This window comes from Lepidochelys kempii, chromosome 9 (assembly GCF_965140265.1).
Source record: "Lepidochelys kempii isolate rLepKem1 chromosome 9, rLepKem1.hap2, whole genome shotgun sequence".
Lineage (NCBI taxonomy): Eukaryota > Metazoa > Chordata > Testudines > Cheloniidae > Lepidochelys > Lepidochelys kempii.
Genome location: NC_133264.1, coordinates 6,538,411 through 6,564,748, shown reverse-complemented (window position 1 = coordinate 6,564,748; position 26,338 = coordinate 6,538,411). Strand labels below are relative to the sequence as shown.

The 26,338-nt window shown below is 56.9% G+C and overlaps 1 protein-coding gene across 2 annotated transcripts; it reads left to right on the top strand.

Annotated features, from left to right (window-relative positions):
* The first annotated feature begins 6,372 nt into the window (after positions 1-6,372).
* Positions 6,373-23,763, top strand: NMUR1 (neuromedin U receptor 1). Of its 2 annotated transcripts, none has more exons than XM_073358740.1 (3): positions 6,373-6,496; positions 9,498-10,401; positions 21,066-23,763. In XM_073358740.1, the coding sequence occupies exons 2-3, from the start codon at positions 9,507-9,509 to the stop codon at positions 21,464-21,466; spliced, it is 1,296 nt and encodes a 431-aa protein (XP_073214841.1). In that variant the 5' UTR covers positions 6,373-6,496; positions 9,498-9,506; the 3' UTR covers positions 21,467-23,763. The 2 variants fall into 2 exon arrangements, with proteins under 2 accessions (XP_073214841.1, XP_073214843.1); XM_073358742.1 differs by lacking the exon at positions 6,373-6,496 and adding an exon at positions 7,697-7,804.
* Positions 23,764-26,338: the final 2,575 nt, after the last annotated feature.

Here is a 26,338-nt window from a genome sequence, read left to right as displayed (position 1 = left end):
CGCCTCAATCCTGAACCGGGCCTAGACCCCCCCGGCTACCCCAGCCCTGGGCTCCCCCCGCACACACGGCTCTGCCCTTGCGCCTCAATCCTGAACCGGGCCTAGCCCCCCCCCCGGCTACGCCAGCCCTGGGCTCCCCCCGCACACACGGCTCTGCCGGTGCTCCTCAATCCTGAACCGGGCCTAGCCCCCCCCCAGCTACACCAGCCCTGGGCTCTCCCCGCACACACGGCTCTGCCGGTGCGCCTCAATCCTGAACCGGGCCTAGCCCCCCCCCCGGCTACGCCAGCCCTGGGCTCCCCCCGCACACACGGCTCTGCCCTTGCGCCTCAATCCTGAACCGGGCCTAGCCCCCCCCCGGCTACGCCAGCCCTGGGCTCCCCCTGCACACACGGCTCTGCCGGTGCGCCTCAATCCTGAACCGAGCCTAGACCCCCCCGGCTACGCCAGCCCTGGGCTCCCCCGCACACACGGCTCTGCCGGTGCTCCTCAATCCTGAACCGGGCCAAGCCCCCCCCCCGGCTACGCCAGCCCTGGGCTCCCCCTGCACACACGGCTCTGCCGGTGCTCCTCAATCCTGAACCGGGCCTAGCCCCCCCCCGGCTACGCCAGCCCTGGGCTCCCCCCGCACACACGGCTCTGCCCTTGCGCCTCAATCCTGAACCGGGCCTAGACCACCCCCGGCTACCCCAGCCCTGGGCTCTCCCCGCACACACGGCTCTGCCGGTGCGCCTCAATCCTGAACCGGGCCTAGACCCCCCCCAGCTACGCCAGCCCTGGGCTCCCCCCGCACACACGGCTCTGCCGGTGTTCCTCAATCCTGAACCGGGCCTAGCCCCCCCGGCTACCCCAGCCCTGGGCTCCCCCCGCACACACGGCTCTGCCGGTGCTCCTCAATCCTGAACCGGGCCTAGCCCCCCCCCGGCTACCCCAGCCCTGGGCTCCCCCCGCACACACGGCTCTGCCCTTGCGCCTCAATCCTGAACCGGGCCTAGACCCCCCCGGCTACCCCAGCCCTGGGCTCCCCCCGCACACACGGCTCTGCCCTTGCGCCTCAATCCTGAACCGGGCCAAGCCCCCCTCCGGCTACGCCAGCCCTGGGCTCCCCCTGCACACACGGCTCTGCCGGTGCTCCTCAATCCTGAACCGGGCCTAGACCCCCCCGGCTACGCCAGCCCTGGGCTCCCCCCGCACACACGGCTCTGCCCTTGCGCCTCAATCCTGAACCGGGCCTAGACCCCCCCCAGCTACGCCAGCCCTGGGCTCCCCCCGCACACACGGCTCTGCCGGTGTTCCTCAATCCTGAACCGGGCCTAGCCCCCCCGGCTACCCCAGCCCTGGGCTCCCCCCGCACACACGGCTCTGCCGGTGCGCCTCAATCCTGAACCGGGCCTAGACCCCCCCCAGCTACGCCAGCCCTGGGCTCCCCCCGCACACACGGCTCTGCCGGTGCTCCTCAATCCTGAACCGGGCCAAGCCCCCCCCCGGCTACGCCAGCCCTGGGCTCCCCCCGCACACACGGCTCTGCCGGTGCTCCTCAATCCTGAACCGGGCCTAGACCCCCCCGGCTACCCCAGCCCTGGGCTCCCCCCGCACACACGGCTCTGCCGGTGCGCCTCAATCCTGAACCGGGCCTAGACCCCCCCCAGCTACGCCAGCCCTGGGCTCCCCCCGCACACACGGCTCTGCCGGTGCTCCTCAATCCTGAACCGGGCCTAGCCCCCGCGCAGCTACGCCAGCCCTGGGCTCTCCCCGCACACACGGCTCTGCCGGTGCTCCTCAATCCTGAACCGGGCCTAGCCCCCCACCTGGCTACCCCAGCCCTGGGCTCCCCCCGCACACACGGCTCTGCCGGTGTTCCTCAATCCTGAACCGGGCCTAGCCCCCCTCCGGCTACCCCAGCCCTGGGCTCTCCCCGCACACACGGCTCTGCCGGTGCTCCTCAATCCTGAACCGGGCCTAGCCCCCCCGGCTACCCCAGCCCTGGGCTCCCCCCGCACACACGGCTCTGCCGGTGCTCCTCAATCCTGAACCGGGCCTAGACCCCCCCGGCTACGCCAGCCCTGGGCTCCCCCCGCACACACGGCTCTGCCGGTGCGCCTCAATCCTGAACCGGGCCAAGCCCCCCCCCGGCTACCCCAGCCCTGGGCTCTCCCCGCACACACGGCTCTGCCGGTGCTCCTCAATCCTGAACCGGGCCAAGCCCCCCCCCGGCTACGCCAGCCCTGGGCTCCCCCCGCACACACGGCTCTGCCGGTGCTCCTCAATCCTGAACCGGGCCTAGACCCCCCCGGCTACGCCAGCCCTGGGCTCCCCCCGCACACACGGCTCTGCCGGTGCTCCTCAATCCTGAACCGGGCCTAGCCCCCCCCCGGCTACCCCAGCCCTGGGCTCCCCCCGCACACACGGCTCTGCCGGTGCTCCTCAATCCCAAGTCGCAGCCCCCTGCCACCCGAGCCCTGGGTTCCCCCCCACCCCGGCTCTGCTGCTGCCCTTCAATCCTGATCCACAACCCCTGCTATTCCAGACCAGGACCCCCTACTCTCATCTGTTCAAATGTATCTCAGCCTCGACCTGCAACCCCCTACGTTCCCAGCCTTGGCCCAACGGACTGACTGACACCCACCCGTCCCCCTGCTCGTCCTGGTCTCCCATGACCCCTCTACAAGGGAAGCTGCACAGTGGAGCTGAGATCTGTTTGCCAGTGAAGGGCACAGGTTTGCCCTTGGCAGCCTGCCATCTCAGACCTTTGCTGGTGAGACAGACAGCCCGCCCTTGGGCCTGAAGTTATTTTCCTTCTCTTCCAACAATCTGCTCGTTCCCGTCTCGTTTCCAGCCCGGGCGTTCTTTGTTCTGCGATGCTGCACACGGCTAGGGACCTGGCAGCATGAGTGTCTCTGCGCCTGGCTGCGGCTGGCCCCTTCTGAAAGCAGCGGCTGAGGTGCGGTGGCTGGAATCCGTCACATCCGCGTCTCTCATGCCTGGCTGCAGCCCTTTGGTGGAAAGAGCAAAACGCTGCTGGGTTCCTGAATGCTTGGGGCGGGGACGCTGCTGAGATCTCCCGACACCCCTGCAAATTGGGTGGCTGCTGCCCCCCGCTCCCCAAAAACACTCACGAAGCTACTTCCTTATCCGCCTTCCGTCCCTCCTCGTTTGCCAGGATCGTTTGGTTAGGCTGCTGTACTGCTGTGACCTCTGCTGCTCACACTGATCAGTGCTGTCCGGCGGTTTTCTTCCCCTTCTCTGTCTGTCTGTCTCTATCGCTTCTCATTTGATTTATACTTAGAGCTCTCTGGGGCAGGGACTGTCTGTTCTGTGTTTGTATAGCACCAGCACAATGGGGTCCTGGGCCGTGACTACAGTAATATCCAGAATAAAAATAAATGACATGTCTGTGACCTCTTTGATTTCTCTAGCCCTGGTCTGTGTGGGGCAGCTGGCATTCAGTTTTTGGAGTCCTGCACCTTGTACAGGTGCTTCCCTTGCCTGTCGACAGGCGGCAGTTGTGAGGCACCTGCTGTTTGGCCAGCTCCAGACGGTCGCAGAGGGACTCATTGCTCTCGTGTGGAGACTTTACATTTGTTCTTTCTGTCCATAATCTGAAATAAAGTCGCCCAGATTGAACACTGCGTCTTCTGCTCTTGGTGCTGGGGGGGAAAACATAACACTTTGCATCTCTTTAGAGACCTGGGAAGGTCCCAGTCCTGCCCCCTTGGTGTTGTGCTGTTTATTTCAACGGGAGCAGGCTTGGACGGTATGTCTCTTCCTGCATGTGTCTTATGAGCGGACATTTGAGATGGGAGAGGCTTCTTGAACCTGAGTACGGCCTGTGGTGCATGCAGCTTTTATTTTCTGTGTCCTGTGCCTTCACATTTCTAAGCCCTCTGCCTGTGGCAGAGACAGTGGCCATTTTGTCTCCAGAGTGGGTGTGGCACGTTGCAGAGAGATGCACACACTGTGCTCTCTCCCCCAGAGATTTGACTTCAGTTCTTTTCTGTTGTTTTCCTTAACCTCAAACAAAAGCCTTTTTGAGTGCGATCCCGTGACTACTCTCTGGGTATGGAATAGATTAGGCCCTATCCAGCCCAGTCACCTGGCAACTTTCCCCCAGGACACAGAACTTGCCCATGGCCCCAGGTTTTGTAAATTCAGTTTAGAGGTCAAGCCAGGCCAGGACCTAAGGGGCCCCATGTGGTGACTCAGGGCACCGCAGGCAGTGTTAGCCAGTCCGAGAGCTAGTCTGGATTCTCAGCAGCAGAGTCCTGGCTCGTCTCTGTGGTGGGTTCACAGTGACGACCAGGGTGGGGGAACCTTTCCCCTGACCCTCAGCCCTCGCCCACACCCAGGCAGCCAGGGGCTGGGAAGTCTGTGTTTGGCCTACACCACCAGCACTCACCCTCCTGGCAAGCCAAGCTGGAACTAATCTCCTTCTTTATTAAACTAGCACAATGCCCCTATCTCTCCGGTACCACTCCTCTCTGCTTCGAAGCAGTGCCCGGCCGCAGGAGTCCAGCGCACGCTGCGCTGGATCGCACCCTCAAAAGCTCTTGGGCAAATATTTGCCCTGGATCATTAAATAAAAAGTGGTTTTGTTTTCTTTCCCCTACGAAAGGGCTTTGCACCACGCCTGCAGCCGCTGGGGAGCTGGACGGCTTGCGGCCTTTGCTGGAGGCAGCGGGTCGTGCTGCGCCTGTGTATGTGACCTCCCACCCTCGGGCTGTGGCTGTGACGTGGCCCTCGGCGCTCAGCCCAGAGCGGCTGGGAGTGGCTGGCGCTGCAGCAGCCGGCCCCCCTTAAGGGAGCGTGCTCTCCTTGTCATAGGAGAGGGGCTGCTAACCAGACCCCTGGGGCTCTCACCCCAGCTAGGGGGGAGTTGGGTTGAGCGGTTAGAGACAGAAGCTGGGCCTCTGCAGGGCACCGGGTTCAAGCACACCGCTGCCACCAACCCGAGGGTAAGTCATTTTCACGGCTGCAGAAGGGTGTCAAAGTCAGATTCAGGACTCACATAATTTGTCAGACCACTCTGTTTATTAGCAAAGCGCTTTGCCAATGCTTCCAGATATGTGAGCCCCTCTCTGAGGCTCATGCTAACTTATTTATACAATTAAGCCAAAGCCAATTTAACATAAGAGACAAAAGGAAGCAGAAACTGACAAATATACATACATTTCTTATTTGCATACTAACGTTTACCAATCTCCTAGCTCAGTAGGAGCTCTAAGTTAATTAGTTTGAGGACCCATTGTCTCACACTCCTTAATGTTTTTCTTCCTGACAACTATATTTCAACAAACCCTTCAAGTAGCATTTATTTAATGAATTATAATTTCAATATAATTCATTCTACTTTCACAAGGGGGTTCATGATGCATCCCCTGGGGTTGTGAGGCTTTGCTAATGTTTGTAAAGTGCTTTGGGATCCCCCGGTAGAAAGGGCACAGGGCGAAGAAATCCAGGCTTGGGTCGCTCAGTGACTTGCCCAGCATCGCTCTGGTGGGCCGAGGGGACGCCTTCCCTTCTGCGGCAGCACCGCGTGGTTTGCAATGGAAATGAATCTGCTGGGTCTTATCCCCCTGCTCCTATCCATAAACGGTGGGTGCAATTAGCAGGCCAGGCTATAATGAGGGAAGACCGAGGAGATGGAGGAGCTCAGGGCTGGAACAGCACGGGGGGCCACGAGTCAGGAGCTAGGTGTGCATACGGACAGTCAGGCTGCAGAGCTACCATGGGGCTCCCAGAGCAGAATCCCACGTGGGTTGCACGTCGGGATTAGCTAATGGTTACAGTTCCACCCAGGCCGCCTGGCTGGCCCCAGACTCAAGCTATGTCCCACATGGCGGGGACAACCTCAGATGGGGGCTCTGAGCTGGCCCAGGCTGCAGACCGAGGCAGGTGAATGTCTCACGCCTCCTGCTGCGGGGGGCGCCGGAGCAGGGAGGACTCCCAGGCCGGGAAAGTGTGGCGTGCGGCCCGATCCTACCCTCTCCCTCTAACGACAGAGCTGATCCGCTCCAGGGTTAGAGGCTACTTCCCAGCTGCAGGTCCCTCACTCTGCCCAGTCCTGCCGCTTCCACTTGTAACCGGCCTCCTGCATGGTCCAAAGGCCCAGGCTTGTGGGACGGGGGGGGGGGGGCCTGCCATGGTGCTGGATGCAACACAAAGCCCCTTCCCCGGAGCCAGCTTTGCTGGCAGCAATGAGAGACGGGGAGGTCCTGCTAGACTGCAATGCCCCCTGGTGGTGCTTGAAAAGCCAGCAGCTACAGACAGCCCCCCCCAACCCTCACTCGGGCCCCCCCCACCCCGAGGCAGGCAGCCTCCCCATTCATTGATGCTTTTCCCCTCCAGTCTGTCACACACGCACACGTCCCAGCGCTGAGGTGGAGTGAAGACTTTAACTGTCTCCTCTTCGCCTGCTCTAAACTCTCCGAGGGAGCCTGGAAAATGAGCAGGGCTGGAAGACTGGGGAAGTCTTTCTCCAGCCGGGCTGCATAGCAAGGTGAGAGTCCCACTTTGCCAGGACAAAATTTGGATTTTGCTTTTTTGGGTTGTTATGGAAAATGAATGTAGCACTGAGTGTCCAGGTACCCGGATCGCCCCGCTCCAAGTCGCTAGGCGGTGGAGAAGAACTGGATTCCCACGGCTGGGAAAAAGCACACCGGTAGGAGGGTGGCGGGCGTGTTCCTAAGAGAGGGGGCAAAAAACAGAAAACAGAGCAGCAGTGAGGATAAAATCCTGCTCTCGCCTTCGCAAGCTGCGTGGAGAGGAGCCAGGCAAGGGGAGCCAATGGGCTGGGGTGGTCCGGCTGGAAACGACGAGACGTATTCTGTTTCAGGCATGGAGGAAATGTGATAAAACTCCGAAACTGCAGCCCCGAGGGGCAGACACTGTGCAGGATGCAGATTCCAGGGCAGGTGGACGGCTGGCTGCATAGACAGATATCAGCTATACCGATAGGGATCGGATAAACAGACAGATGCCGGACATGCACTGGAGTGATAGATAGGATCAGTGTATGGACAGACAGAGAGATGGACGGCTAGACAGACACCGGATATAGGTTCTGTAGACAGACTCTGGGAAGCAGGCGAGTCAGTGTAAGATTATTATTGGATGTGACTGTTTTATCACAATCCTGTTAAGTATTAAAGGACCAGTCTCAGCTTAAACTTCCCTGGGTTGTTAAATCGGGCTTTGCCTGGAGCTTTGAGCTGGCTGTGAGCAGCGTGTGGGTTTAGCGTTGCATACACAGCCTGCCTGGCCAGTGCTCTCTGGGCCGGGGATGGTTTTGGGGGGCAGGGAGAGAGCTTTGCACCTAAAGGGGTGACCCCGTCCTGGCCAAGAGTCCATGTGCCAAGCAGGAGAAGTGAAATCTGTGCCTCTGTCACTTAAGAGGAGGCATTTTCCCTGCAAGGCGATTTGCCTTCCTGAGTCTATTAGACTGTGTCAGCACTTCAGGACGGGAGCGGAGTTATTTATGTCTTTTCTATCACCGAGCACAAATAGAAAATCAGAACTCAATTCGTTCCCCCATCAGTGGCTCTGGCGGCCGGATCAGCATCCCCTTGGGCTGCCTCTTGCCTGTGGGTCTCTTTCAGAGCCACTTGATTATTTTCTTTAGAGCATCTTCAGCGTGCGCTGCACCCCAGGGCAGCAATAACCCCCTCGCAGAGCTAAAGGAGTCAAGAGCGTGTTTCTCCGCTGCAAACAGGTGCCGTAGACGGGAGGGAAATGCAACCCCTTGGAAGTCCTGGCCGTGACGAGCACAACGCCAGGTGGTGTCCTCCCTCCCCATCTGCGTCCCCAGGTGACTAACAGAGTGGAAGGGGGGCGAAGGGAAAGGCGAGATAATTGGCAGAGAGGCTTTCAGAGAAGATCTGAAAGGACGTGGAAGTGAAGTTGAAAGCACCGGAGATTTTTTTCCCCCCAGCCTGTCTGTTAAGATGGCAAAGCCCGAGCCCTCGTCTCTGTCCAGCCGAGGGTTTCGCTCTTAATCTAGCACCCAGTGTAAATTGTCCCCTGGACCAGAGAGCATTGGGATGAAGAGCCATTTTCCCAAGGGTGATTTTATGGCCGTCCCTGTATCCCCGCTGCCCAGCTAGGGAAGTTTGAGCTGGGGCGATGGCTCAGAGCTTTTCTGGGTTGACTGTAAAATTGCATCCTGGCTTCACTTCTTGCCTTTAGAACGGGGCGTGTGTGCGGGGGCACTGAGAACATCCCCATGGAGAGAGACTTGTCCAGCCTGGCCCTGCCGAGTGGCATGTGTTAATGGCTGCCGTGAAAGCTTTGCTAGAAAGAGCCGGTGCCAGGCTAGCCGAGCACCCCTGGGACTGGTAATCGGATGACGCTGACCCTCCGAATAACCCGGCCCTGGCAGCCCCGGCGGACCCGGCCCATGCAGCCAGGGAAGGCTACTCTGCGAGACAGGAGCAATTGAAGAGGCAAAAATAGCCTCATGGGGCTGAGCTGTGCCTGGCTTCTTGGTGCTCTTCACATATGTGGAGCTAGGGAAATGCAGCCGGTCTCAGGCTGTGCGGGAGAATCGCTGTCTGTAACGTGGTTCAGGAGGCCACAGGGTCTCCTGGAGACAGATCTGGTTGTACTCGGGACGGGCAAATTTGTGCTAGACAGAAGCTTCTGCTAGGCCCGGCTTTTGTAGGGCGTGGATGAGGAGGGGTGTAGAGAGGAAGGAGTGAAACCGTGGATTGGATGGTACCTAGTGGGGACTGTTGAGGGGTGGGGTTTGGAGGGACAGGGCTGTGGGGCGTGGGGAGGCTTGGGGGGACAGGATCATAGGGACTGGGAGGTTTGGGTGAGGATGGAGGTTTTAAAACCCCCACGTGGTTGGCACAGGAAGCTGTCAATGATGCAGACTGGCCCCCATCCAGCCCAGTCACTCAGTGACTTTTCCCTGGCATGTGGCCCTGTAAATTCGGGTCAAGGGCCAAGCCGGAGCGAGCCAGCAGCACTGCCCGTAGTCCCCCTCCCCTGTCCCAGCAGGCCGTCTGTGGATGCGCCTCGTGCCCCACAATGCCAGGCAGAGCGGGGATTTTGCAGATCCACTGGTGCTTGGAAAGCTGGCGCAGCATGAGATGCCCCCGTGCCCCTTACAGCAGCTCTCCCCCAGCCTGCAGCACGGAGAGCTGGTGACAGCATGGCAGGGCCAAGCCAGGCTAGGGGTCCCATCCCTGTGTTAGCCGTGGCCCAGGCCCATCTTTCCCGAGGCGCCTGCGCTGGCCCGGGTTGGATTTCAACCCGCGGCAGCCCCGCGGTGTCATGGGGCAGCGATTCAGTCCACCCCAGGCTGGCCACTTGCCAGCCTCCTAGGCAGCTCCTGGGACAGTGACCTCGAAGCACTCATGGTTCACCTGCAACATGGGGCCCACGCTGGGCCCTGCCTCGCCGAGCAGTGGAGAGAGGATGGTTGAGGCTCTGCTGCTGAGGGTGGGAATGAGGGCGGCTTTAAGGCATCTCTCTAATCCAGTCCAGTCTCCTTGCAGCGGGAGGCCATGTATCCCTCCGCCAACTGCTCCAGCCTGCCCCCCGGAGACCTCCCCGCGCAGCTGGACTACCAGGATCTGTGCAACCAAAGCCAGCAGGACGCTGCCCTTAGCCACATTGACCCCAAGGACTTGAACCTGACGGTGGAGCAGCTGCAGGACAAATACCTGGGACCCCGCAGATCCAGTTTCTTCATCCCAGTCTGCGCCACCTACCTGCTGATCTTCGTGGTGGGGGCCATTGGCAACACGCTGACCTGCCTGGTCATCGTGCGCCACCGGTTCATGAGGACCCCCACGAACTATTACCTCTTCAGCCTGGCCATCTCCGACCTGCTGGTGCTGCTGCTGGGGATGCCGCTGGAGCTCTACGAGATGTGGAGCAACTACCCCTTCCTCCTGGGCGCGGGGGGCTGCTACTTCAAGACGTTGCTCTTTGAGGCCGTCTGCTTCGCCTCCATCCTCAACGTGACGGCACTGAGCGTGGAGCGCTACATCGCTGTGGTCCACCCGCTCAGGGCCAAGTACGTGGTGACCAGGAAGCACGCCAAGCGGGTCATCGTCACGGTCTGGGTGTTGTCCGTGCTCTGCTCCATCCCCAACACCAGCCTGCATGGTATCCAGCCCCTCTATGTGCCGGGCAGAGGGGTGGTGCCGGACTCGGCCATCTGCACCCTGGTGAAACCCCGCCTGATCTACAACCTCATCATCCAGATCACCACCATCCTCTTCTTCTTCCTGCCCATGGGCACCATCAGCATCCTTTACCTGCTCATCGGGCTGCAGCTGAAGAAGGAGAAGATGCTGCAAGCCCTGGAGGCCAAATCGGGCGGGGACTGCGACTACCACAACATCCGCATGCAGCAGCAGAAGATCAGGAGGAGGCAGGTGACTAAGATGCTGTGTAAGTGGAGATGAGGGGGGCGAGGCAGGGGAGAGCTTGTGATTCACCTCGGCGGCTGATCCCCTGCACTGGCCCATGCATCACGGAAGGATGCAGCTCAGGGGCGCAGAGGGAGGTATTCCCAACTTGCGTTTTCACTGGGCGGCTAGGGCAGGCCACCCATGTCCCGCAGCCCAGCTGCTGGAGGGCAGGACCAAGCGAGAGCTCCAGGGGGAACTGGGCACCACTCAGTAGAGTGGTGGCGGATGCAACCCAGCTCCAAGACGTTGCAAAGGGGACTGCAGATCTGGAAGGCCTGGAGCAGTCCAGACCGGAACAGGCCAGACTCCATGCAGTCTCTCTGCAAGCCCCTAGGAGCACATCAACTGGCAAAAGTCCCCTGTGGGGAGGCTATCCGCCTCTTTTATCTGGTACAGGCTGAGAGCAACCAGCCTAAGGGTTTGAGCCAGGGATCCTTGGGTGACCTGGCGTTAGCTCACCTGCCCCTCCAGCTACAGCAGGTTCTGCACTCAGGCCCCTGCAAGGCAGAGCCACCCAACCCCTTGCTAAGTGAGAGCAGCACCGCTCCATCCCCTTGGGAGCCTGGCATCCCTTTGCAGAGGGACTGGGAGTTAGGAGCACCATAGCAGCAAGTCCCGACTCCCCTGGATAGTGCTGGGATGAAGCTCTTGGCCAGACTCCTGTACGCCACGCACAGTCCTAGCAGCCTCCTGGGGAGCGGGCTTTCCAGGGGATCTGAGAAGGGGCTGGGTGAAGGCTGCACCCGGAGCTCCCCAAAGCTGCCCTGCAGATGGCCAGTGTGCTGGATGGGACTTGCTCCCTCCTAGGTCTTGGCATATTGCCTCCCCTGCCAGGGCCCCTAGCCCCTGCCCGCCGGGGTCCTAGAGTTTCTCCCTTCTCGAGCGCAGCCAGCCGGAGTCTCAGAGCTCCTAACAAACCCAGCCCCTCGCTTGCTCCACTGGTACATAGATACCCACGCCCCTGTGGAATACAGGCGTCTTGGGCCAGATCCTCGGTGGGTGGAAATCAATGTAGCCCCCCCCCCCCTCCAAGTCAACCGAGTCGCGCTTATTTATTCCAGTTGGGGGTCTGACCCTTTGGCTGTGTTTACTCTGTATGTGTGTGTGTGCGTGGGGGTGTACCTCTGTGTGTGTGTGTGCGTGGGGGTGTACCTCTGTGTGCATGTGTGGGGGTGTACCTCTGTGTGTGTGTGCGTGTGTGGGGGTGTACCTCTGTGTGTGTGTGTGGGGGGTGTACCTCTGTATGTGTGTGCGTGTGTGGGGGTGTACCTCTGTGTGTGTGTGTGGGGGGGTGTACCTCTGTGTGTGTGTGTGCGTGGGGGTGTACCTCTGTGTGGGGGGGTGTACCTCTGTGTGTGTGTGCGTGTGTGTGGGTGTACCTCTGTGTGTGTGTGGGGGGGGGTGTACCTCTGTATGTGTGTGCGTGTGTGGGGGTGTACCTCTGTGTGTGTGTGGGGGGGTGTACCTCTGTGTGTGTCTGCGTGTGTGGGGGTGTACCTCTGTGTGGGGGGGTGTGGGGGGGTGTACCTCTGTGTGTGTCTGCATGCCTGTGTGTGTTCGTCTCTCAGCGTTGTTGCCTTCATGCGTGCCGTGCTGTAAGTGTGACTTTGCTGCTCCAGCATGTCACTGAACAGGTGATTTCCGATGCACCTTTACAGGTCGGGTGGGTGCGTGGGGACAGCAAAGCCGGGCTGCGTTAGCCGGCCGTGTGTGTTGCTGGGCATACAGGGAGTGGACATGTAGGGTGACCCGACGTCCCGATTTCATAGGGACACTCCTGAGACGCGGGGTTCTGTCTGACATAGGCGCCTATTGCCCCCCACCCCCATCCCAATCTTTCACGCTTGCCATCTGGTCACCATCCATGCATGAGAGTGCATTGTGGTGCTCACACATTCCAGGGGAACATCCTGTTGTTACTCGGGATTCATTAGGAAGAGCCCCAGGAATGCATGGTGCTGGACGGAGAGAGAGAGAGAGGCTACAGGCCCTGTCCTGTGGCACTGATGATCTGGGTTATGCCCAAGGCTCCCTTTATGGGATCCCGGTGCGTGCCGTATTAGCAGCCAAGCGGCCCTGTGTGCTACGCCGTAGGGGTGTGACCGGGCGGTGCCTTGCTGCGGTGCACAGGTGGTACATAGTGCTGGATGCCTTGTAGGGAGAGGGGTGTGCGTAACAGCAGCTCAGCGCTATGTCCCTGGAAACGCGGCTTTGGCGCCGTGCTTGAGCGGAGATCTGCTGTGCAGTTGTGATTTTAAAGCTGAGGGCGAGTTCTGACTGGCCAAGGCGGGTTCCGGCTCCTGGGCCGGATTCTCGCCTGCATCCCCCTTTGCAGCTGGGGAAAGTGGGTGTAAAGGTTACCGTTCTGATCGGGTGCCACTTTGCACCCGCTTGGCCCGGGTGGAAACGGCATCCTGGAATCAGGTGCCACGGGTCTGGTGCCATAGCATAGTGCCCGGCCGGGGCACATGGCATGCTTAGCACGCCTGCCGTTGGCTTCTCCTCTGGAGGGGTGAGTCCCAAGCAGCATCCAGCATCCCTCCAACTACAGTGTGAGATAGGACGGCAGGGACCACAGGGGTCAGGGGGCATGTGGGTTCTCTGTGCACCGTGTCCATCCCTGCAGTGGTCCTGGCTGGTGTCAGCTTGGTGGAGCAGCTAGGGAAGGAGGCTTTTATCACAGCACTAACCAGCTGGGAATTGGCAATGGGCCAGAGATAAGAGATCTGAGCCAGCAGGTCTCCCAGCTGCTCGTTAATCTCTAAGAGGTGCCCAGGGTCGTGATGGTGAATACTCCATCAATGGAGGGCTGTTTCATTTGTCTAATAAACGCAGCGGGCTTCCAGGGAGGCCTTGGCTGGCTGGTGGGTTTCACTCGGGCACAGACACAATCCAGGGCTGGAAGCATTTCCCAGGGAAGATGCCCGCTGGCAGGCCAAGCCAGCCAGAGCTGCAGTGGTCCCTGGGGCTGCAAAGCTTTGGCTCTGGGCTGAGCGAAGGCCCCGTGCTTGACAAGAAGCAAAGCCACGTGGCAGAGCAGCTCTGGCAAGAGACAGAGGGAGAGATGTTAACCAGACCTCATGTCCTTTCTACAACCCGCTTCCTTGGCTGCCCCCAGAGAGCAGATCAACAAGCCAGGGGGAGCGAATCCCTTTTGTTCTGGCCTTGCCGTGCAGGGACACGCTAGCATTGCAAACAAGCGTTGGCTGGGATGGTCCTGAGCTCACCGTGCTTGCACAAGGCCTTGTGTCCTCCTGCAACAGCTGTCCCAGCTGTTCCCAAGCATCAGCTTGCTTGCAATGCCTGGGGTTTTAACTCAGGCTTGGCTTGAGGTGGTGCTGCCTGCAAAGGTGTCCCGTCTCCAGGGAAGCCGCAAGCATTGCCACAAAACCCGCTCAGCAGGTCCCCACAATGCCGTGTGCTGTGGTTGGAAGTAACCCAGAGCCCCTCATCCCACCAGCGGAGCAGGAGGGGTTGCAAGCACTTTGGAGGGCAGGATTAGGATTCAACACAATCTTGACAAACTGCAGAAATGGTCTGAAATAAAGAGGATGACATTCATTGGGGCAAATGCAAATGACATTCATTAGGGGCAAATGCTTAGGAAGGGATTGCACACACACAAACTGGGAAATGACTGCCGAGGAAGGAGCATTGCAGAAAAGGATCTGGGGGTCAGAGTGGATCACAGACGAAATATTAGCGGTCAATGTAACACTGCTGCAAAAAAAGTGAACATTGTTCTCAGCTATATTAGCAGGCGTCTTGTAAGCAAGACATGAAAAGTAATTCTGCCACGCTACTCAGCACCGGTAAGGCCTCAGCTGGAGTATTGTGTCCAGTTCCGGGCGCCACACTTTGGAAAAGAAGTAACAAATTGGAGGAAGTCCAGATGAGAGCAACAAAAACACAGCCTATGGGGAAAGGTTGAAAAAAACTGGTTAGTTTAGTCTGGAGAAGAGAAGACTGTGGGAGGACATGATAACAGGGTTCAAGGATGTAAAAGATTGTTATAAAGAGGAGGGTGATAAATTGTTCTCCTTAACCACTGAGGATAGGACAAGAAGCAATGGGCTTAAACTGCAGCAAGGGTGGTTTAGATCAGACATTAGAAAAACTTCCTAACTGTCAGGGTGGTTAAGCCCTGGAATAAATTGCCTAGGGAGGTTGTGGGATCTCCGTCACTGGAGATTTTTAAGAGCAGGTTAGATAAACCCCTGTCAGGGATGGTCTAGCTAATACTTAGCCCTGCCTCTGTGCAGGGGACTGGACGAGACGACCTCTCTGTTAGGGGACCAGTGCTGTGGGGTAGATGCAGTGTGTGTGGATGTGCCAAAGTTGTTCTGCTCCTGGTCGGAGAGCGAGACCCCCAGGTGCCGATGGCCCAGCAGCGCCTTCTCTGCTCAGCGGGGACACCCCCAGGGGGATGTCAGGGGGGCAAAGGTTATCCGGCCCGCACCCCCTGGGTGACTCCGCTTAGCCAGAGTGAGGAGGGTTCTGGGAGCTGGGAGGGGGGAGCCCAGCCTGAGGGCACTAAGATCTGAAGGGCAGGATTCCCCAGGAGCACTGCGCCCTGGCAGGCGGGCACTTGGGGAACTGACATGGCCCTGGTCCCCCAAGCCATTCTGCAACAGTGAGCTCGGCTGCCCCAAGGCGATTTGGCTGATCACGTGGCCCCACAGGGCTCCCTGCAACACTTCCTGGCCTGGCCCACCTCTAAGGCCGAGGGGCGGCCCACAGGGATGACATGTCCCAGAATGTATTGCTCCATCTTGATCCAAACAGAGGTGACCAGAGGAGCAGGCTGAGCGTTAGGTTTGAAATTCCCGTGCTCCCTGGGAGCACTGATCCCAGGAATGCTTCATCCTCCCGACATGAGTCTGAGTCCTGGGTGGGAGGTAAGAACCAGGCTCCCATCTGCTCTGCACAGACACTAGAGATCCCAGGGCCCTTCCCGTGAGCACAGTGGTGTGTCCCAGTGGCCTTGGCCCAAATGTCTCTTTATCCCCTTGTTAGCTGGGACATTTCTGTCCCCTGGATCCATAATTCCTGTAAGGACTGAAATCCCTTTTCTGGCCTCCTGCTCGGCCCCCAGCTAACCGGGCAGCCAGGAGTTCACCTGGTGTGCAGGGTGCTGCAATCTGCTGCGTGCCATCCCAGCTGCCCAGCTGGCCCCCAGTTGGGCATGGGGCCTGGCCTCTCCCAGGACTGTGCATTCCAAATCGACTCCGGATTCCCCTCCACCCCATTCAGCTGCAACCGGGGGCGTGAGCTTCGCTGGAAAAATAAACACCCGTCCAAGTGAAACGCCAGCAGAACCCCATTAACCCTGAGTTCAGCCTTTCGGGAAGCCTGGCGTTTTCTGGGCAGCACTGGGTGGGCGCCTGCTGCTCCCCTCCCGCGCTCTGCTGGCTGCAGGGGTGAGACGTGCTCCCCTCCCCGTGGAGCTGCCTGAGGAGCCGAGACACATGGTCCGAGCCAGCTGCCCTGGCACCGGTGTGGGAGGGAGACAGAAAATGCAGGGGGCACTTCCCTGCCCCCTTCTGCACTGGCAGGGGAGCAGCCAGAATGCTGGGGTCGCACAAGGAGCTCAGAACACTGCTCCCAGCCCCCTACATCCGAAGGGCACAAGTGGGACATGGCTGGGGGCTTGTTCCCCAGCACAGGATCAGCAGTGCAGGGGGTTGAGCATGCCTCACCAGGCCGCATTGGGCCTGCCTCAGAATGCCAGGGCTTAACCACCCTGACAGTTAGGAAGTTTTTCCTAATGTCCAACCTAAACCACCCTTGCTGCAATTTAAGCCCATTGCTTCTTGTCCTATCCTCAGAGGTTAACGAGAACAATTTTTCTCCCTCCTCCTTGTAACAACCTTTTATGTACTTGAAAATTGTGATCATGTCCCCTCTCAGTCTTCTTGTCTCCAGACTGAACAAACCCAATGTTTTCAATCTTCCCTCAGAGGTCATGTTTTCTAGACCTTTAATCATTTTTGTCACTTTTCTCTGGACTTTCTCCGATTTGTCCACATCTTTCCTGAAATGTGGCACCCAGAACTGGACACAATACTCCAGCTGAGGCCTAATCAGTGCGGAGTAGAGAGGATGAATTACTTCTCGTGTCTTGCTTTCAACCCTCCTGCTAATACATCCCAGAATGATGTTTGCTTTTTTTGCAACGGCGTGACACTGTTGACTCAGATTTAGCTTGTGATCCACTGTGACCCAAGATCCCTTTCCCCAGTACTCCTTCCTAGGCCTCATGTCCCAGTTTGTGTGTGTGCAACTGATTGTTCCTTCCTAAGTGTATCCTGGTATTCAGCCGAGAGGCCCCTTTATTTCCCCTACTGCCTTCCCCCCTTCCTCTAAACAGCCTTATCTCCTCCCCCCTCCCGCCCCTTCACACCTTCCTGCACATCAAACTGTCTCCCTCCCACTCCTCCTTCGGAGAAGCCTTTGGGTGACGGATCACCCGCCCCAAACCCCCTCTCTTCCTGGCTTCCTCCTGCCAGAGCACGGGGCTGAACAGTGCTGTCTGCCCCATGCCCTCCCCTGTGAAGCAAGCGCCAGGCACCCTGACAGGGCTCCATGCATACTAACAATGCTCCTCAGAGGTGCCAAGCGCCCACTGGCTTCCCCAGGAATTGTGGCGGAGGGTGGGCACAGAGAAGCAAGTAAAACCCCGCACTCCCCTGGAACTGGACGCAGCACGGGGAGGGGAGGGGGCTGAACCCATAGAACCGGTGACGTGTCCAGCGTCGGCCAGCACCCCGGGCCCAATTTTGGCTTAGACGAGGGAGATCCCTGAACCCCGAGGTTCAGCCCCAGGCATGGTGCTTTAACCCTTTCCGACCTTGGGGAGGCCGGAGGTACTTCATGCCTTCTGGCCTGGGTTTTCGTGGGTTTGGAGCCTCCACTAAGGGGAGGGTATGTAGCTGGGTCCCTGGGAGCTGTGGGACATGGAGCTAGTCCCAGGCTGGGGCTCTCCCTGCAGCCTGCCTGGCCAGTTCCACCTCACTCTGCAGCCCGGGCTGGCCATGCTGGTGTAAGCGGGTAAATGGTCCTGCTATTGTGGGGAACTTTTCTGGCTTCTACCCTACCCCAGTGAAGTGGGCTAGCGAAAGGATCTGAGTCCTCGCTCCCACTCCCTTTACCCAGATGCCTACTTGAGGGCTGTGTGGCAGACAAGGCTGAGCCCAGGATTCCTGAGGGGCTCGACCCCCAACCTTGTCGTGGTCACTTAGGGCAGGGGCTACGGTGTCCCCACTCCGGGGTGCTCTCTCCTCTCTGAATGCTTCCCTGACCCACTGATCACTACATACAGCTCAAAGCAAATACAATTTATTAAACAGCAACCAATTAAAAATGAATAAGGAAAAAATGGGAAAGGTGAAAGGTGCTCTGTGGCATGGGGACATCACGACCAGCGTCTCTGGAATGTAAGGGCAGTTCACAGTCTGTCCCTCACATGTCCCAGGCCCTGGCTATGCCGCAGGTCGGACACTTGCTCTGGTGGTGGCCACATGCCTCCAGGCTCTGGATGGCAGGACCCTTCTTCCCAGCATCAGCCCCCTCTGTTGGGGTTATGATCCCCCGCCGAGTCTGGCCTGCAGAGCCTCCTGGCTGGGGGCGTCTCCCTGTGCTGGGCCCCCTGCCCAGCATCCCCCTCGCTCTCCCGAGCTGCTCACTGCACCCGGCTCCAGATGGCTCCAGCTCCACTCTGCCTCAGAACGGCGGCTGCTCTGCCTCCAGCCCCCTGGGCTGCTTTTCCTGGCCCCCCCGGCTCTGGTTGCTCCAGCTCTCTTCCCAGCACTGACCTGCTCCCTGGGCTGCTTTTCTGGCCCCTCTGGCTGGCAGGGCTCTGCTCCCCAGCTCAGCTTGGGCCCCCGCTCTCTCCTTAGCTCAGCCCCACTGTGTCTGACCCAGGCAATTCCAGCTCACACGGAAGACGGGACCCCCCTGGTCTCCTGACTCCCTCAGTAGTCTGCCCCATCAATCAGGCTGACCTGGAGCACTGGCTTCTCCCCACTGTTCCTGGGGACTGTCAGTCTCAGGGACCTGATTTCCCATCCACCCTTCCCCTTTCCTTTGGTACTGGGAGCTGGCCAGCAGTCCCCTTACACTGGCATCAGGCGGCTCACAGCCACAGGAGGGGCTGGGAACATCCTGGCATGGAGCTGGGCAGGCCTGTGGGGAGCAGAGATGGGAACCAGGTTTTCTCAGGACCCCATCGCTACAGCTGTGAGGGCTCCAGGGCTGCTGGTCTGGCTCCGGCCACCAGCCCGGGGAATCCACGCGCAGACTCCGGGATGTGGAGAGCAGCGACGAGGCTGCCCTGTTCTCGTCTGCGCCAGGGCCGTGTATTTAATCAGGATAAAACAAATTCCTTGAGAACAGACACCTGATTTCTACCGGGTGCGTATCCTGGGGCAACAGCCACAGCCCTTTCTGGGGTCGCGAGGGGGGTGGGGGGGAAGGAGCTGGGTTTGCCCAAGGGCTTGGGGAAGGAGACAGAGAAACAAACACCAGAGAAAAGGAGGACTTGTGGCACCTTAGAGACTAACCAATTTATTGAGCATAAGCTTTCGTGAGCTACAGCTCACTTCATCTGAGGAAGTGAGCTGTAGCTCACGAAAGCTTATGCTCAAATAAATTGGTTAGTCTCTTAGGTGCCACAAGTCCTCCTTTTCTTTTTGCGAATACAGACTAACACGGCTGTTACTCTGAAACACCAGAGACAGGATGCTGAACAGAAGGGGGACAAGGGAGAAAGCTGGTTAATGGGACCACAGTTAGCAACCGCTGGCTGGAGAGGGGTGGCACCAGAGAGAGAAAGAGAGCAGAACGAAGCAAAAATAACTGACAGGGAAGGGAAAGAAAGACGCCCTGAGACTGGGTGAAGGTCCAAGAAATCAGAGGGGTTCGAGGGAGCGATAGTTACAAGGAACCATACAGATTGCCAGACGCTGGGACTACGTGGCAGGGGACGGATCACTGGAAAATTGCCCTGTTCTGTTCTTTCCCTCTGAAGCACCTGGCATTGGTCACTGCAGGATACCGGGCTAATTGGACCACTGAGCTGACCCATGTCATAGAATCATAGAATCTCAGGGTTGGAAGGGACCTCAGGAGGTCATCTAGTCCAACCCCCTGCTCAAAGCAGGACCAATCCCCAATTTTTGCCCCAGATCCCTAAATGGCCCCCTCAAGGATTGAACTCACAACCCTTGGTTTAGCAGGCCAATGCTCAAACCACTGAGCTATCCCTTCCCCCTGATAGCTAATGATATATCATGCCATAAATCAGTGTCCTTCCACTGCAATGAGTACCCTCATTCCTTCACATTCTTATCTATCTATCTATCTATCTATCTATCTATCTATCTATCTATCTATCTATCTATCCCCATACACCCCATCTATCTATCTATCTATCTATCTATCTATCTATCTATCTATCTATCTATCTATCTATCCCCATACACCCCATCTATCTATCTATCTATCTATCTATCTATCTATCTATCTATCTATCTATCTATCTATCTATCTATCTATCTATCTATCATGCCCATCAAAGTGGTATTTGGGCTTCATTTTAACGGCCAGCCATCCACTCCTATGGTTGTGTCTTGCCCCTATTTAAAATAAATCAGTAGAATATATTTGAAGAAACACAGAGTTAGTGACATGCCTGCCAGCCAGAACCAGCCAAAACCTCCTGCCTTTTTCGGTTGTCTCTCTTCCCATCCTGCAGCCATTAAATCCTTTGTGGGTTTATGTCTCATTTACTGTAAGGGCTCGGTTCCTTTCCATGGCTGTATGATGCCAGCTATGATAAGTAATAAGGAGGCAGTAAATCAATCACATGAGGACCATGAAAGAAATGGGTGTTTACCCTAGGGTGGCACATTAGAGGTACATACCCCCGCCCATGGGTCATCAGCAGGGAAAGAACCCACAACTTGCAGCACCCCAGGCACACCCACCCGCCGACAGCAATTCTGGGCCCCAGGGCAGAACAGTCAATGGGCACTCTTCTGGCATGGCCAGGGCTTCCATATGCCCGCTTGGCTGCCTTCACCACTGCTGGTACCACCCCGTGCGTGCCTAGGAGCCCTGTGGCCTGTCCAGGCGATGTAAAAGGGCCCGGGGCTCCTGGCCACCGCCGCAGCAGCTGGGGGCCCTGGGCCTTTTGAAATCACCCGGGCCCCTGGGCAATTTCCCCCTTTGCCTTCCCTGTCAGCGGGCTTGACCGCAGGCTTTTATCCCTCAAGGTAAAGGAGTAATTCCTTTTGTTGGCAGTATCGGTAGGCTGTTATCCCTCTGTGGTAGAGTCAGGAATTGAACCTTGGTTACCTATGGCCCAAGCTACCCCTCTACTCCTTGGGCCACCCTTGCTGTCCTATGTGAGCCAGGCATTAAAGGGGGCAGGACATATGCTTTTATCAGTGTCATGCACTGGCAATATTTCCCCTTCTGCATAGAGAGAATATGGCAACTAATGCAGTGAAGGTAAAGACCAGGAGGCAGGAAAGAACCTGCGCCATCAGATCAGCGACTGTCAGGGACCGAAGCACAGAACTAGCATACACCCCCCCCACCCCCGCCTCCAATGGCCACGTAATTTTCTCTGCTTCCTTCCAGTCGTGCTGGTTGTCGTATTCGGGATCTGCTGGGCCCCCTTCCACACAGACCGGCTCGTCTGGAGCTTCGTCTCCCACTGGACGGGCCGGATGCTGCACATGTTCCAGTACGTCCACATCATCTCCGGGGTCTTCTTCTACCTGAGCTCAGCCGCCAACCCCATCCTCTACAACCTGATGTCCACGCGCTTCCGGGAGATGTTCAAGGAGGTGATGTGCCGGAAGCGCCTGTGGGGGCGGGGCTCCAGGAAGTACTCGCCCAGCGTCACCCGGGTCACCACCCGCAGCACGGTCTGCGAGCACGTGCCCGCCGGCAATGGGCTGCCCCTGTCCAATGTGGTGGAGGAGGAGATGGGTGTGGCGGGGGAGGACGCCCTTAAGCGTGAGACGTCCTTCCCCTGAGGGCACCGCCAGGGCCTCCCCCGCTAGTCGGGCTCCTGGAGGGACACAACGACTGCAAGGGGGTTGGGAAGACCATGTCCAGTGTCTAGTCACCCGCTTATGTCGCCCGCCGCTGTGCCACCCACTAGCACGGCCCTGGCGTTACCGCCAATCCCACCGCTCGTAAGCCCAACTCCCCAGGGGCTGCGCCGTGGCACGAGGGTACGAGCGCAGGCAGAAAACCCCCAAACTTTGGGTTCAGAGAGGTGAGATATTAACTCTTTGCTGGCTGGGGCCCCACTCCACAGGCCATGCCTTTGCAGCCTCTTGGCCTGGGAATTGGCCGTGGTGCCATCTGGCTGCGGTTTGTTGTCTGGCATGTCTGGCAGTGCCGGACCGGCTTAGTGCTAGGAGGGGTGCAAACAACAAGAGACAGGTTGGTGAGAGGCAGGTTGTCTCCACTGATCCCAGCTTCTTCCCTGTGTATCATAGAATCTCAGCATTGGAAGGGACCTCAGGAGGTCATCTAGTCCTACCCCCTGCTCAAAGCAGGGCCAATCCCCAATTTTTGCCCCAGATCCCTAAATGGCCCCCTCAAGGATTGAACTCACAATCCTGGGTTTAGCAGGCCAATGCTCAAACCACTGAGCTATCCCTCCTGAAACAGCTTGGTCTGGAGGTTCAGACATGGCCACTGAACTCATAGCAAATGCCTCTGTAATTCAGAGGGCTGGACCCTGGTCACAGGCTAACGCTGCCCTCCGGCTGCCTGAGTCTCAGGGCAACAGGTTCCCGCCCGCCTCCCTCCTGGGAGAAGTCTGCCTGCTAATCCTAGCTTGAGGCTCTAGCCCGGCTCTGCCGACACGCCGGCCTGCGCTGGCCACCCACAGCCGGGAGCCACAGGCGCAGCGTGGCATGGTGACGTCGTGGCAGGGTCATGCTGGGCTACCCGGCTGGGGGTGACATTTCAGTCACAACGAGGCTGTGTCGCCATGTCACTCAGAAGCCATCACTGCCTGCCACCACATTCACCCTCCTCCCCTGGTCCCACTCGCCCCCTCCCCAGGCTTTCCCTCTCTTCCCCGCACCTTCTACCACCACGCAACAATCCCTCCTCCAGGCTGTCCCAGGCCAATACCCCCCTCCCAGTAGCCCTCGACTTTCTCCAGTACCCTGGTCCCCACTGGGTGCCCCCAATTACCCACAAGCCCCCCTTGCTCCTGAGATATGCAGGGAATCAATTCCCAGCTTTGCCAGCTCCAGGCCCCCCAAATTCATCTGTCTTTAAAAAAATACTAAATGTTGGGGTATGTTTCCCTGCCTCCTGGTGCTGGGACTTTTAGGAGTCCTGGCCCCATGTTTTCTCCACACCCCCATGGGCTACAGCCTAGAAACAAAGAGCTGAGATGCTCCCAGAATCCCAGGACTCCAGGAGCTGGGGCTTTCAGAAAGATGCGAGATATCAAGGGAGTTGGCAGTGCTGGGTTCCAGACACCCCTACTCCTGCTGTCCCTGGGGAGGAGGGAGAGGACCAAGAGGTGGAGGAAATCAGCAGAGAAATGCCACGCAGGGAGTGTGGCAGGGTGCAGATGCAGGACCTCCCCTGCAGCCCGTGGGTTTGACGTGCTGTAGCTGAGGCTTCAACACCCCCATGTGGTGTGGTGCAACCCCCCACTCCCGACACGTGCCTGGGCAAGGCTGTGGTAGCTGTGGCCGGGAAGACCTTCGCTCAGGCACCCCCCAGCGAGGCGCGGAGAGCTCAGTTTGACACACACCACACCTGGCTGCCCTTGCTTTCCCCTTCTGCCTGTCAGGGAAGGACTGTAAATAAGTCAGAGTGAAAGGGCCACGGGGCCTGGCCTGGCTGAGCGGCTGAGGCCATGATGAAGGCGAGGGGGGCTGGTTTTACTCTGTCCCCAGTGAAGAAGGAAGAGCTGTTGTGTGAGGCTGACTCACCCTTTCCCTGGCTGGCTCCTGTGTGTTGGAGCGTGTAAGCCGTGGGAGATAATTCACCCTCCCCACGTAAACATGGGAACCTTTCCTGACAACAGAGATGTCTCTTATCTGTGTGCTAACAGCTGACACAAAGTGCAGTGCTGGTACCCGCCCGGCTGTGGAGCAGATACTCTCTCGCTCTCTCTCCACTTCCCTTTCTTCCTTTCACCACCTCGTCCTGGACCTTCCCCAGCGCAGCAGCCTCTCCTCCGACATCGGCAACTACCCCGGGCCATCCACACTGTGGCGAGTGCGGGGGTTTTCTATCTGTGGGTCTCTCCGGTGTGCATGAGCTGATTGTCACTTAACTTGAGAATTAAAATAAACCCACAACTATTCTCGTTAGTTGGGCTCAAATTATTTCTCTCTCAGCCACTCTCCTCCGACCCACTGTCTCTATTCAGTATAAACTCAGTTGCACCCCGCCTTGACTTTCCTAGAAGAGTCACAGCAGAGAAGCTAAATGAATTCTTTGCATCGGTCTCCACTGAAGAGGATGTGAGGGAGATTCCCACACCTGAGCCATCCTTTTTAGGTGACAAATCTGAGGAACTGTCCCAGATTAAGATGTCAATAGAGGAGGTTTTGGAAAAAATTGATACGTTAAACAGTAGTAAGTCCCCAGGACCAGATGGGATTCACCCAAAAATTCTGAAAAAATTCAAATATGAAATTGCAGAACTACTAACTGTGGTATGCAACCCATCACTTAAATCAGCCTCTGTACCAGATGACTGGAGGAAAGCTAATGTAACACTGTCTTTTATAAAGGCTCCAGAGGCGATCCTGGCAATTACAGGCCGGTAAGCTAAACTTCAGTACCAGGCAAATTGGTAGAAACTATAGTAAAGAACAGAATTATGAGAAACATAGATATATGTGATTTGTTGGAGAAGAGTCAATCAGGTTGTGTGAAGGGAAATCATGCCTCACCAGTCTATTAGAATTCTTGGAGGGGGTCAACATATGTGGACAAGGGGGATCCAGTGGATATAGTGTACTGGACTTTCAGAAAGCCATTGATGAGATTCCTCACCAAAGGCTTGTAAGCAAAGTAATCAGTCATGGGATAAGAAGGATGATCCTCTCAGGGATCAGTAACTGGTTAAAAGACAGGAAACAAAGGGTAGGAATAAATGGTCAGTTTTCAGAATAGAGACACATAAACAGTGGGGTCCCTCAAGGATCTGTCCTGGGACCAGTGCTGTTGAACATAAATTATCTGGAAAAGTGCATAAACAGCGAGGTAGCAAAGTTTGTAGCTGATACTAAGTTACTGAAGATAGTTAAATCCAAAGCTGACTGCGGAAAGTTACAGATGGACCCCACAAAACTAGGTTGCAGGGCAACGAAATGGCAGATGAAATTTATTGTTGATAGGCGCGATGTAATGCACATGGGAAAATATAATCCCTACTATACATACAAAATGACGGGGTTTAAAATAGCTTTTAGCACTCAAGCAAGAGATCTCCGCTTCATCCTGGCTAGTTCTCTGAAAACATCGGCTCAATATGCATTGGCAGTCAAACAACTTAATAGAATGTTAGGGACCATTAGGAAAGGGACAGATGATAAGACAGAAAATATCATGTTGCCTCTATATAAATCCATGGTACATCCACAGCTTGAATATTGTGTGCAGTCCTGGTCTCCCCATCTCAAACAAGATACATTAGAATTGGGAAAAGTACAGAGAAGGGCAACAGAAATGATCAGGGGGATGGAACAGCTTCCATGTGAGGAGAGATTAATAAAACTGGGACTTTTTATCTTGGGAAAGAGACGACTAAAGGGGGATATGATAGAGGTCTATGAAATTATGACTGGTGTGGAGAAAGTGAATAGGGAAGTGTTATTTACTCCTTCATAAAACATAAGAACCAGGGGTCACCCATAGAAATTAATAGGCAGCAGGTTTAAAATAAACATAAGGAAATATTTCTTCACACAGTGCACAGTCAACCTGTGGAACTCCTTGCCAGAGGATGTTGTAAAGGCCAAAAGCATAACTGGGTTCAAAAAAGAATTGGATAAGTTCATGGAGGATAGGTCCATCAATGGCCAGTAGCCAGGATGGTCAGGGATGGAAAAACATGCACTGGGTGTCCCTAAACCTTTGAATGCCAGAAGCTGGGGCTGGATGACAGGGGATGGATCACTCAATAATTGCCCTGTTCTGTTCATTCCCTCTGAAGCACCTGGCACAGGCCACTGTTGGAAGACAGGACACTGGGCTGGATGGAGCATTGGTCTGACCCAATATGGCTGTTCCTGTTTTCATGACAGGAATCCTGCTTTTTTTAAAGCCATTGCCCCGAAGCACGGTTAGCTCACACGCAGTGCTGCGAGATTTGTGCTGTAATAAGATTGATACTAGCAGCAAAAACTTCCCTGGCATTCCTGAGCAAATAAAGTGGAGCAGGCTCTGCCTCCCACTGACATAACCCCCGGGGCCTGTAATCCCTTAACTGATCCCTACTTCTCCTTTAGGGCATGATCCAATCTGGCAACGGGAGCCTTGCGACTGGTTTCAGTGGGCTTGGGGTCAGGACCTTAACAGGATCATAACATTCAAAAACCGGTTGGAGAACACTTCAACCTCTCTGGCCACTCAGTAACAGACTTAAAGGTGGCAATTTTGCAACAGAAAAGCTTCAAAAACAGACTCCATTGAGAAACTGCTGAGTTTGAATTAATATGCAAACTAGATACAATTAACTTTTCATGTTCTCTGTATGTATATATATCTTCTTACTCTATGTTCCATTCTATGCATCCGATGAAGTGAGCTGTAGCCCACGAAAGCTTATGCTCAAATAAATTTGTTAGTGTCTAAGGTGCCACAAGTCCTCCTGACCTTAGACTGTATCTTTGTCCAAATTCACCAAGTCACCG

Excerpts from the sequence above, each read along its gene's own strand:
- NMUR1 (XM_073358740.1), top strand. The coding sequence starts at position 9,507 with ATGTATCCCTCCGCCAACTGCTCCAGCCTGCCCCCCGGAGACCTCCCC. Across the intron at positions 10,402-21,065 it reads GCAGGTGACTAAGATGCTGT|TCGTGCTGGTTGTCGTATTC; the intron begins GTAAGTGGAGAT and ends GCTTCCTTCCAG.